The sequence below is a fragment of the Trachymyrmex septentrionalis genome, unplaced genomic scaffold (genome assembly GCF_001594115.1).
Source record: "Trachymyrmex septentrionalis isolate Tsep2-gDNA-1 unplaced genomic scaffold, Tsep1.0 scaffold87, whole genome shotgun sequence".
Lineage (NCBI taxonomy): Eukaryota > Metazoa > Arthropoda > Insecta > Hymenoptera > Formicidae > Trachymyrmex > Trachymyrmex septentrionalis.
In genome coordinates this window covers 1,898,222-1,912,369 of record NW_017306059.1, presented here as the reverse complement: position 1 = coordinate 1,912,369, position 14,148 = coordinate 1,898,222, and the positions used below count along the sequence as shown (strand labels likewise).

Sequence of the window (14,148 nt, the reverse complement as noted above, 5' to 3'; positions counted from 1 at the left end):
GGTTGCGCGCAAGTAACGGAAAACAGATGATTGATCGTTGATGATCATCGTGTATTCCGCGAGTCATCTAAAAGTGTTGTAATTCGCACGTGTACAAATGTATCTTTATGCGAGTTCGTGATGTTACGTGAAACGTGAGATCCCCCGTTAATCGGAACAGAATGGGACTTGTTTTGACATGGAAATATCAATATTATGATGATATGGTCATATGAGATATGGTTTTACGAAAGCTTAGAATAAGCAGCTTGGCAAGACTAGTGATTCTAGAATGAAGTATACTGTGGCCTGTATACTTTCTATGTCAAATACATGTTTTTGCACTATATATCAATTATAATTCAAAAATATTCCGGTCCATAGTCTTTAAGAGGGATTTAAATCCAACGGCGTCGAAGATGTATCAAACATGTCCCTTGCCTGACGACGCGACCTGAGTTATATCGTCGTAAACAAAGTTCTTGGTGTTACTTTTGAAGTCAACGTACGCCAGTCACAATAATGAGTTTCCTCGAGGGTATGCCATCTCACCCGCATCATATCGTCAATCTGGGCATCAAGCTATCACCCGGAGGTGGCGGGACAACCAGTGGATTAGATCCCGGTGCGAACGTTCAGCCACCTCCGGGGACCGAAGCACCGTCCCAGCAACATCATCACTTTCATCCTCAAAGTTACCCGCCACATCATCCTCACACGGCTCCTCACATGGCCCCTCATATGGGTCATCACATGGGTCATCATCCTAGTTACGCGCGCGAGTTTATCCTTCGACGAGAACATGAAATAGCAACGGCGAGTCCTACCACTCCTGAAAGCGGTGGACTAGGCCTCTTTACGCCGCTGCATCATGATGGTACAGCTGCGACGATGCAGCAATTTCCTCACCATCCCAGTCAACATCCACTAGCTACTCACTATCCTGGGCACTATCCTCAGGACACCAGACCGCTACCTTCTCATCACCAGTTTATCGGCTCGCCGCACATGACGCCGGCCGCTATCCACCACCAGCAACATCCGGCTATGAACCATCCAAGTCATCACAGCGCCTTCTACAAATTCATTCCGAGGCCGAACGGCACCGGCGGCGTCGGCGGCAGCCACGCGGGTACTATCGGAAGCGGCGGCCAACTTCGCGAGACCACCTGCATGTGGATAGACCAAGACCCAGCGTTACCAGAAAATGGAAGAAAATTCTGCGGCAAAATCTTTAATAACCTTACCGACATCGTGTCGCATCTGACAGTGGACCACGTGGGCGGACCAGAGTGCACAACGCACGCGTGCTTCTGGCAGGGTTGCGCGCGTAACGGTAAGGCCTTCAAGGCCAAGTACAAGCTCGTGAATCATATACGAGTGCACACCGGGGAGAAACCGTTCTCGTGTCCGTTTCAAAACTGCGGCAAAGTCTTCGCCAGGTCGGAGAATCTCAAGATACACAAGAGAACACACACTGGTAAGTACTGTTGTTATCCTTTATTACTTTTTTCGCCTCTCGCTTAAACTACGATCCCTTTTCCTCAGCAGATTTTATTGACCTCGTTAACTCAGTTTTTATCATCATATAGCTTTATGGCGCATACAACGACTTTTGTACAGTAGAAACTGACTGACGTCTGCAATGTTGACGTCGAATGTCGAGATATAATTAGTTTTACAGATTTTTATCTGCACGAGACATAAAAAAAAAACGCAGCATAAAACAGTTTTCGTTTTCGTTCTCTCGGATTCCGACCCCAAGAATTTTTCGGATCCCATCAGCGTGACGCGTTCACGATCTAGATGCGTAGGTTACTCTCACAGATTTGAATCGGAATCTCGAATGACCTTTCCACGAACCGATTCTTCTTGCCGTCTAGAGAGCGGTATTAGCTCCGTTTTCTGATCTGCCACAAACCGCCAAATCGCATAAATTATATCCATGTAAGCTACCTTCTTCTCCGTGGCATGAGTCACTTTCAAATCTCGCCGGAACTCGGCCGAGCGTGAGAATGATTAATACGGGAACCGACCGTTTATTACGTCGAAGAAGACTACACAGACAAAGAGGGAAGATTTTCTATGTCATTAGCTTAGTTTCGATTTCCGTCAAGCGAGATCATGCGCGGAGCTTACTGTTAGAGTCGCATAAATAATCGTGTGAGGAAAATTAGTATTGCCATGTCTTCTACTCTTTATCTTGTCATCTTTTTATTCTTTTTTTCCGTTCACTTGTCTCATCCACGAGACGCCCTCGGCGCCTTGAGCCGTTTCAATATAATCAACCGGCTGTTTATGATGACAAGAATTTTTCGGAGCGCAATTAAGAAATTACCGGGCCATATATCGTGTTGTTTTATGCCTACGGCGCGGTGGACATTGTATTTACATATTTATTCGTCAGACGAGCGTCCCATTGGCCGATGCGACGGCTAAATGCTAGGCGTTAGCCGTGTTGTTGGACCTGTTAGCGAATTCCTTTCTAAAGTTATTAATTCCGTTGTGTAGTTTATTTTTCATGAGTTTGTCTTTCTTTTATTATAATTATTTTACAGTGATCTAAGTAGGAAATAGACAAGAAATATCCAGTTGCTGATATCCATTTCAGGTTATATTCTTGTTTTTTTTGTATTTTTTATTTAAAAGGTTGTAACACCGTCATAGAGGATATTTAAATGAATAAAATGCATAAACAAATTACATAGGTTTATATTATATTATTATTCATTTTTAAAGAATAAATGAGGAAAAAATTACGTTGTCTTTGTTAGTAGCCAATAAAACGTTTCATTATAATTACTAATTATATATATGATAGTAATCTTATCTAAGATAATCTTATCCAAGATATTAAAAAATAAGAAATTATATGTATATATCTATATTTTTTTAATTGGTATAAATAATTCTAATAATTACAGGCTGTAAACCGAAGTAATATAATCTCTAAACGTGAATCTGTGTAATATTACTAAAAAATAGTAAATATTCATTGATGATTACATCAATTATAAGTGTAGCACTGAAAAGTTACTAAATTAAGAGTAACTACAGATTATTCTGTTTTATATTCTAATCACTTACTTTTTATCTATTTTTTATGTATATATTAAATAAGACATAAATTCACAAATTAAACACAGATATCTATACAAATACCATAATGTATAATAAAAAAATATATTTTATCAATAGTATAATATAACAATAATTCAGTATTTTTTGTTTGTTATTTCTTTGATGATTTAGATATAATTTATATATAAAACTTTAATTCAATCTATCTAACTTAATTTATGCCCTTAATTAAAATTTCAAAAAATTATAAATAAAATAAATAAAATGTAATCATAAAATATCAGATACTGTCAGTCATAACTCTTGGCTAACTCTGAGAAATCTATCAACCCCTTCGCGTAATTTAGAAACACGTGCGGTAATATGTCGGATATGTATATTATTTTGCGCGCACCCACCCGCTCTTAATGACTTTTAATAATGAAATCGCACAGGGAGTATACGCATCCAGGATCCCACTAACAGTCGCAGGTGCCCGTATTTTCGTTCACACGATGCGAATTCGTGCGCTCATCGTCATACCCACCCCATGTACTGGGAGCAGTATATCACGTGTGATTAAATTTCGTTTTCATTTATAACAAACGCCACCCTTCCGACGCCATTGTAGAATGTGAGCTCTCTCTCCCGTGGCCCCCTCTCTCAACGGTACAGTTGACACTTTGGGACGCCCAGATCGACATTGTGCCACCCTCTGTCACAGATTGGGATATATATTGTTATAACAACTATTGTACTCTACTTGAAAGCTTAGGAGTTCATGCCAGAGTAAACATTCGATAAAATCAAGTTTTATTTGTATTTTTCTAAAGATTTATGTCTTGAAACAGTATCTTAAAATTTTAGATCTATATCTGTGAAATATTTCCGGAGTAGGAAGAAAACAATACTAATATACCGGTAAATTTTATACATGTATATACGTTTCATTTATTTTATATTTTTATTATACAATATTTAACAAATTATCAATTTCCATTTTTCAAAGATCTACCAAGAATTCTATGCCATATCTTTAATCTGATTGATTTTCTAATTGTACTTTCTAGTATAATAATAAAAAGAAATAAAAAATAAAATCGCTAAAATAAAATCTCTAAAAATCTCTAAAAATGACCATTGACAAATCAGCAAATTAATAAAAAAGATCTTATAAATAAAAAATGGTTAAATTAATAAAGTGTATTAATTCAAAGAAAATCGATCACGGCAACGACAACCCTCATGCGACTCCCTCGTCGAGATAAATTAGCTTTTTCAAGAAATGATCCTCGATCCATGCACGGCTTCACGCATTGTTTTCGCACATTGCTTGTGAATGCGCGCGTATACACGCATCACGCCTCTTTATTACGCCTCCTTTTTTCCCTGCTCTTCTCGCTTCTTCTATTTGGAATACGTAAATGCGATTTGGCAGCACCATTCTGTCATTCTCACAAACGGTACCGTAAATATTTTTCTCTTGTGTATATTCCACACATATTCCTCTATTGTTTTCTTCAAACGAAGTGAAACGAATTTAAATGCGCATAATTCGGAATTATCTGGAAAATTATTGCTTGACATTATGAAATGGTAAATTGTACATCCATGCATAAACAGCATATGACATACGTATTATGTAAACAACATATAAATAAACAAAATTCTTTTTAAAAAGCTGAGTATTTTTCTATTTTTTTTTTCATTTACTTAATATAAATCGCTAGCAAATAACTATATATTAATTATTGTTCGAACTGAGCGGAAATATGCATACGTGTCTTCTTCTTATAATAAAAAATAAATATTAATTGTCACGATTAATTGTCACGATAATTGTCAGTAGATACTATAGAGGAATATACAATAAAGAAAAATAATTTAACATAACTTGGAACAAAAAGATGGATTCAATGCAGTACTAAAAATAACAAGAAAAGATAAGCGTATATTATAAATAAATAAATGAAAAAGTTGCTGTATCCATAGGAGAAAGACGCGTGACTCAAAATAAGTAATAGTATGTTACATACAATAAAATAATTAAATAAGTAATATAATTTGCGAAAGTTTATTATTCAACTGTTAATAACTAATATTTATTACATATATACTTGCAATGGATATTTAGGTACAAATAATATTTTTCCATTTATATCTATTTCAATTATTACATTAGTGAAATATTAATTCATAATTCATAATATATTCTTCTTATAATTTCCCTTTCAATTAATAATTATTATCAATTTTTTTCTCCAGAAGAAAAAATATTTTAAACTATCTCATAATCAGCTTCAACTTATCCTCTACATATACATAAATATATTTCTCTTGTATAACATTCAGAAATAATCGTTTTAGCATATATAGAGTGCATTATATTATAATTATATTATCATAATGTGTCAATATCGTGCTTTAGCGTCATAAAGATCCCAAGTGCAAATAGCCTGCAAGTACGGGACTTGGTGACGTTGCATTTAACAATGATCGATGGAACGCAGCATCCATTAGCATAGAAATGATTTCGAGTCGCGGCATCGGAACGTCAATCCATCGTAACTGTACGACAATACGGCGAATTGAGGAAGACTGAAATATTGCCGCTTATTGTGGACACACATGAACGTGAAGAACGAATATAGAAAAAGTAAGCAACTGCGGTAACCGGTCACAATCTGTTCGCCGCGCGATTGGAAAATAAAGCGTGCGCTGTCAAATCATTCTCTTCCCGTGGACTATCTGTTCTATTAATCCGCAGATGCGACCTGGTGGAACGGCGTCGGTCATTAGGATAAATCGATATGCATTTTAAAGCAGCTTATAGCTCTTCTCCCCTCTTTCCCGCAGCAGAGAATATGGCAAACAGGCGGAAGGGGAGAGGGTGGAAAAAAGTGTAAAGAATAGTGTGTTACGCGTGAAACCGATTTTGCGTGTGCGTGGAATAGGCAGCAACGATTGGTCAAATCAACAATGGATCCTATGGCTTGTATGCCATTGGTCAGGATTTTCGGAGGGTTAGATGGCAAAGAATAGGGGGATGATACGGGATGAGTCGTCCACGAAGGGACGTGGGGAATAAGCGTTAAGTAGGGGGCGAACCACCGTGTCGAGAAAGGGCCATACGTGCAGGCAAGTAAATGGCTACTTATTCAGGCTGCGACACAACTCGCTTATGAAAGAAAATACGCGAACCGGTTTCGCTAATCCCTTAATTGTCGCCAGTGATGATAAACAGAGCGGCGAAAAGCTCGCTGGTCCTAATCGCCGATTTTTTTGGGGTAAACTTTTCGAATGTTTCGACTTTTTTTTAGTGCAAATGCAACGAGCCATTCTGCCATGAGCGCTCCATTATTTTATTATCGACAAAATGTCGATGTATCTTACACAGTAAAAAATGTTTTATACTTATATCGTAAATGATCCACTCAAATTCTTGTTAAAATTTTGTGTTGAATTTTTAACATATTTGAGTAATTTAACACAATTCGTGAGCAAGTGGATAAATGACTTAAAAATATTTTAAAATTAATTTTAAAATAAATGAATAAAATATGTATTAATTTAATATATCATAAATGTTAATTTTACTGAAAAAATATTAAAATATGCTTCCATAGTTTGCTTACAAATTATTAATGTTACTTTTTTTATATTAATTCTTTTACATAATATTTATTATTATTAATGTTACTTCTTATATTCTTGTGTTAAATTAACATAAAAATTTAAGTCAACCGTTTACGATACATGAAATATTGAATTTAATTAAAATTAATTAAATTTAATACAAATTTTCCAACTGTGTATAATTCTGTCTGCAATCTGTCTTTTCCAGCAGAAGCAAAATTTCATTCTCACATTTCTTTCTCATTTTTGCTCAAATTTCAATTTGAAGGTATTAACATTTGAGTTATAAAAAATTGATAATGTAATAGAGATATTGAAAAGTAACCCTGAATTTAGTCATATCTTTTGAAAGTCTAAAACAGTAAAAAAAATTTTTATTGGACAAAAAAGAGATTCCAGACAGAGGTAATAAAAATATTGCAAATGGAGTATCTCTTGATTTTTCTCGCTGTCTCAGAATCCTCGAATTCACGTGTGTACTGACATGTAGACTTGAATGATGTTGAAATCATTAATCATTAATCATTGTGTGTGTTTTGCTCAAATGTTTGTGAAAACATCAAGATTGTGTTCTTTTATTCCATACGCACGCGTATACCTTAATGCGACGTATGATATCGTCGAGAACCGCTACTATTTTGCCGGAAGTCACGTCGTCTCTGAAATGGCTCCAGTGGATTTACCAAGTAGTATCCCGAGTAGTTGCCGATCGTTGCTACGCCGTGAGTTAGCCTGTACCAGTATACAGGCAATTACTTTCAAGCGCGGAGAGGCCAGTATACTTCCATATTTTTGCGTCGTCGGGGCACGACATGGAGAGGGTGTAAAGCCTGGAAGACGCGACGTTGGAAGAGTGGAAGCTGGTGGATTCGCCTCACGGAATGCCGAGAGTACGAAGGATGCGTCTCTCGACGAAGATGGTGGAAGGACGAAGAAAAGACGACGGGACAGTAAAACGAGAAGAGCCGGATCGGATAAAGAGACCACGAGAAATTATGAGAAGAGAAGTACGGGGCCACACGAGGAGCGTTGCCCGAAGCGCGAGACGATATTTGCTCAAGCGGAGGGCCGCCGGCTGGAAATCGACGGCGATCAACAACGCTGGTGTATGCCGAGTGTATTTGTACGTGTGATAACCAACGACGGTTCGGAAGTTTTCAAAATGATGAATTATAAGGTCGAACGAATTCGAATCGAAGCGGGGAACAGTGGAAATTTGTCGAGACAAACGCAAGCATCCATTCATCGCATCACACAAATCAGTATTACATCTTGATAAAATCCAATTCTAATATCTAAACTTCGAGATCGAATAAAGGACAATAGAAATTGAAAGTTGTCAATCCAATATCGAAATGTCTACAAAAGTCAAAGTGCGGAAAAGCAGTCATATGTGTACAGAATTTTTTCTTATTGTACATTTATAACCAATAGCAATTTTAAAAAACTTAATGTAATTCTTAAGGTAACTTCACTAAGCTTTTAGAAAGAATTCTTTATACTGAATAAAATATTTGGTACAAATAACTTACCGGTATAAATAATTTACTCTGATATGTGACTTACAAACACTTACTTATTTTTTAATTAAAAAATTGTGTTGTTCTAATCAAAATTTGGTTAGCATACCAACAAAATAAATAGTTATTCACACTAATCAATTCTCTCTCAGTGTAGGAAGTTTATTAATTAAATTCTTAGGAAGAGATTTTAAACTAAAGAAACTTAACTTAACTTAAATTAAGTCTTTAAATTAAAGTTTTTTAGCTTAAATTTTCCTTAGAACTTAATTAAGTTATCTTAAGAATTAAATCAAGGGAGCTTAATGACGGGTTAAGCGGTGCTAGTATATCACTGCGTCTAACTCTGGATTTACTACAAAACCATCAAACTACAACCCTATCCTGCAAAACCAAGTTTGGAGGCATCTCTCTACACATAGATCTTAGTTCTATTCCGCCTTGAAACGACAGCGTGATCAGTGCCGAAAAAACGGATTATACAATGGATTAAGCGTGAATTTCGCTTTGACCTCAATGAGATGTTTATGCGATATCAACGAAAGCATGAGTCAATTCATAACGCTGTGCTATGTGCGCAAAATCAATAGACTGTAAATATTTTTAAGTGTGATTTCGCGAAGAAATCCATTCGGAATTTATGAATTTTGCGTAACAATACCAAGACAGATACTTCTAGGAACGATGACAGCGGCATTGCGCCGAGGTCAGACAGAGAAACGATGCGGGCACGAGATTATCGTATCGACGACTTATCGGAATCTTTCTGTCGGGAAGATCGATCGGAACGACCAGCCAACGCACACCTCGATCAAATCGAGAAATTCGATTTAGAGATAACGCGCATCGTGAAATCGGACCACGAGCCTCCAGACGGCTGCGGTTGACAGATATATACAATTCTGCGATATTTCTCGAGAATGCCCGACGAAGATCGATAGATCGTCCCATATCTCCAACGCCATCGCCAACGAAAGTTTAAAATAAAAAAAACGTCGGAAATTCGGTAAGACGTATCGATTTGAACTAAAAATCGTGCCATCCTTATGTCGGATTTCTCCTCCATATAAAAAAATCTATATAATATTAATGGACTCTTTGAATTAAAATCTAGGTTAATTTTTTGAGAAATTTCATTTACAACGGCAAGAGCTTTTTTTCTTAAAAAGAAAGATGTAGTAAAAAACACATGTTAATGCTGCCAGATAGGATCATTATCTTATGCTCGATCGCAGAAATATCATGTTCTTTCACGCATTGCGAAGATGAATCATAAAGTATCGTTGGTACGGCAAATAACGCGGAAAAGTCCATGGACAAGTTCGTGGGTCGATAAGGGCGAGACAGTCCTTCGCGCCTGCACCTCGAAAAGCAGCCGCCAATAAAAAACCACCCCACGTTCCTGTTTATACCACGCGCTTTGTTACTTGACCGCCCACACCTTCATCGATCGCTCGACACGACGCGCTCGCTCATCTTTTGACAGCGTGAAATATAAGGCGAGAGGCGCGAAGACGAAACTCGGAATATTCCCGTTATTTTTATATCGAGGAACGAATCGCCATTGGCGATGTGATAGTAATTGAGCGGATCACGATAAATCGATGTTCTCCGCTACGCGAGCACAATACGGAGAATTAATCGGTGAAAATTGAAACTATCTCTCATTTCTCATTTCTCATCAAGATAGTTGTATTATTAGAACGGCGGTTTACGTGGTATATAATAAGAATAGATTACACGATAACTTAGGATATTAAATATATTTGGGTAATACGAGATCAGTTGAAGTATCATAAATGTTAAAAATATTAAAAATTTGTTTTGCATAATATTTCATATATTTATTAATTTTAATTTATTATAATTATTTATGAGATCTGTAGACTCTCTTTTGCTGAAAGATCTTATTTATTTGTTCGCAAATTTTGATGTTCCTATAGAATACATTCTTCGAGATAAATCTTATATTTATTATAATATATATATATATATATATTGACAAACTGTTTTCTCAAATTCGCGACGAATTCAATATCTCATGAAACATTCATTGTTTTCAAATAAATCTAATCAAGTTAGGGGACAAGCAGACCAAACAAAGTCCAAAACAAAGCCACAAGAATGAACATGCATAAAGTGTTATTTATAAATATTGGAGATTGTCAACTAATTTTATACCAGTCGAGGAATCACATTTATGATGTGAGCTTAATTTCTCGTAAATATCCTTTATTGAAATCTAATACTTGCCAACACAATACCTGAAAGACAATAATTAATTACTTATTTTTAAGTATTAAAAGCACTATTGTTTTAGTACATCAAATAAGTAATTAATTACTGTCTTATAGTATTAAATTTTTGTAAGGGATGTAAAAATTGTGTAATGATTGTGTACATTATAGTGTTCTTATTGTCTCTCAGTAAAAGTCTGAAGTTATTCCGATATGAATCTCTAATAATAAAATATCTGTGTATATTCTCTCTCTCTCTCTCTGCATCTTAAATATATCCTATTATATAATAACCCTTTGAATCTAGACATCTCTGTGGTCGTATCCTAAGTTTTATCGCAAAAGTAATTCAGCGTATTGAATCAGTAGGCCTGATTTACGAGCATTTTCTCTCTCACTTCAAGTTAGGAGGGTTTCAATGGCGAAACACTTATCTCACTCGCGAAACTGATTTAGACAGAAAGATTTGTTGCAAAAGTGGCGCGCGCCCGGTCGTCAGGCCGTCTTTTAGTCGTAGCCTCCGGCATTCTCTCACCTACGAAAGCTCTAACGATCTCGGCTATATGGTCCAGCGCGAGGGTGCCGAAAGCGCGCCCTTAACCCGTCAATTTAGTTCGCAAATATCGGTCTATAAAAATTGTATAACTCATTTCCTACGCGCGCAGAGAAACTCAACAAAAAATAAAAAGAATAATCAAATAACGTGAGTATGCCAGCGATTTGCATATATTGTTGATAAAATTCGAATTGCTTTCAAAGTAATGAAGATTCTCAACTCAAGAATTTTGTATATAGATTCTTAAAATAATTGTAATGAATACAATAATCTTTATCTATTTATTATTGTTACTAAGAATGAATAATTATGCAGAATGTTTCTAAAGTAAAATAATGTGCATTAAATTGTCTTGTTTTAAAGCTCCTATAATTTATTAAACAATTTTTCATAAATTAATTTTATATATTAATATTTCATATATTAAAACAATTATTTAAAATATCAGTTTCTTCAATTTATTTATCTGTTAAATAACTTCAGTCTTTCTAAGTGTGTATAGACATATCAATTATTTAAAATAAACATGGGTTTATGTATTCTACAATAACAGAGTATTAAATATCGAGAGTTGAGAAGCGACGTGTTTACGCAGACAAAGTCTATCTCTAGTTTGTCGGAAACGAGTGTTGATACGATTAATAGTGTACCTCGATTTTGACAGATAGTCAATAAAGATCGGAACAACAGAATCAGCTTGAAGAATGAAAACACCACCCCATTAAACATGAAACGCAAATCTGTTGGTTAATGGAAATTGATATTGTCAATGAGGGTATCCGAGTATCGGAATGTAGATACATGTAGCTAATACACTATTAAATTGATAACGTCAATTTATATCCAATTTGAATTATAAATCATTTATTATAGGCCGTTACTGTTCGCACTCTATATATCGTTAATTTAAACTAAAACAATACAGTCAAATCATTTAATTCAAGAAAATATAAATTAAATTCAAATTTAGCTTATTACTTATTAAGTGCACGTTAATAGACGTTATTTATATAGAGAGTTATTTACTTTAAAAATAATCATAAAAATACATAGATTAATTTACATTTTTTAATGCACACAAAAATTAAAAATAACAAAATGTTATTTAACTCAAAGGATTGAGTTACCATCATTCTTTTAATCTAAAACTGAGAAAAATGTCTGCTTGGATCAATTTGAATTTTGGTTGAAAATGGTCGACGGGTTATACATAATTTTCTGGTTAAATCTACAAGAATTCTAATCGGGAGACACGGTAGTGTTTCGGCGCTAAGTGCAGCGATTGAAATAACAGGAATTCTGATTATAATCAGAATTATATAGTTTTTCTATTTTTAATTAGACATTTTTCTTAGTGTAGATATAGCACTAGTAAAAATCGAACGGCACGCGAGTGGCTTCCCCAAAAACACAACCGGTTAATTACCTCTCCTAAACGCACGCGTGCCTACTCTTTGGCGATAGTCGCTGGTAATGGCTGGTTTCTTGATCACTCAGCTGAAAAAATAACGAGGCGCCGCGCTTCCTATCCTTTCCCTCAACCATATACCGTTATTGATGCATGTACAAAACAGCTCCCATCATTAATGTCTCGTGTGTATCTAAATTCAATAGTTCAACATCGCTTATTTTGCAACACACAATAAGAAAATTTGATAAATTAATTATATTTTTTTGTACTCGCTTTCCACCCGAAATGCTTAAAAGTTAATATTATTCTGAGATTTGATTCTTAATTTTTGTAATTTTCATAAATAGAAAAAAATTTTGTGACTTTATCAAATTGCTCATTTCATTGTTGAATAGATATTTTTAATTAACTGATTGATATTAATTTATTTACATTTGAACTGGCAATTGGTATATATTATATGTTCATGTACAATATGCTTCTCTGAAGAATTCACAACGTGATAAACAGGTTTCTCGTTAACGTTGTAGTTTGATGGAAACCCTTTTGGAAATGTAATTGCCAACTAACATTAATGTCGCGGTTAACAGGCCTAGAATGTCACAGTACCTCGTTCGCGATGAAATATTCGCGACACACATTCGCAGCAATTAAAAGCGTCTGCCTTCATCGCAGACACCTCCCGGCGATATTAACGCTCATTAACGTACCGATTATTTTCTCGCGATGATAGTCACGTCCCTCAGGAATCGTAAATCAATCATGCAACACGATGCAAATAATAGATAGTCAATAATTTCCTTATAATTAAACAACATATAATATTGTACATTTTGCGACAGGAGATGATTGATCGGCGATAAACTTCTTGTGTTTCCGATCAGAACTTTCGTGAAGAAACGTACAAATTTCATTACATCTACATATTATAAGTTGTGTTATGTATATTATAAATAATATACACTTTTAAATTCATAATGTCCAATTATACTAATTTTGAGTTACTAATTATACTACTTTTAATTATTTCTGCAGGTCTTACTCAATATTTCGTTAATTTAATTTGATTAAACACTGGAATTACAAATTTAACTTAAAAAAAAATATATTAAATTTGACTCGAATTTAGTTTCTTATTTACTAAAAATGCATACGTATTAATAAGTATATCACGTTGAAACTAACCAGAGAAATTAATTGATTTATATATTTTGACACACATAAAAAAGTTAAAAATAAAAAAATGTTATTTAACTCGAAAAATTGGATTGGATTTTTATAACAGTGCAGAAACGACGCTGCATGGAATGTCGCGAGAGAGACACTTGAAGAATTTACTCAAATTTCAGTATACGTTCGTTTATACAAATGCAATCTGGTGATTGTATGTTACGAATAATTATAGAAATTATCCTCGCATTGCCTTCGATAAATTCGATAGACGCGAACGTAGCGTATGTACCTGTCCGTTCCGGATAAATTATAATCATGCATTCTGAAATCCTTTGAGGTGTTTCCTCACCAGGAACGTTCAGTTTCGCGCCGGTTGACGTAAATGCGTAGGTGCAAAAGCGAGATGAGATATCCCGCGTGCACGGGGCGCTAAAAGAAATCAAACATTTCTGGTTATCTTCCACCGGGGGATGAGCTGTTCGACAAGAAAATAACTCCGCTCCGCTCTTCTGTTCGGAATAAACGCTCCTTTTCGTTCTGTTCTTACTGCCACCCCCCCTCCTCCCCCCCGGCCCA

General features: G+C 35.3%; 1 protein-coding gene across 1 annotated transcript in view; it reads left to right on the top strand.

Moving 5' to 3' along the window:
- The first annotated feature begins 349 nt into the window (after positions 1 to 349).
- Positions 350 to 14,148, top strand: part of LOC108755303 (pair-rule protein odd-paired-like) — a 36,407-nt gene continuing 22,608 nt past the window's right edge. Inside the window, exon 1 of the mRNA XM_018498226.1 lies at positions 350 to 1,459. Within this exon, the coding sequence (XP_018353728.1) occupies positions 502 to 1,459 (958 nt within the window). The 5' untranslated portion in view covers positions 350 to 501. The remainder of the gene's footprint in view (positions 1,460 to 14,148) is intronic.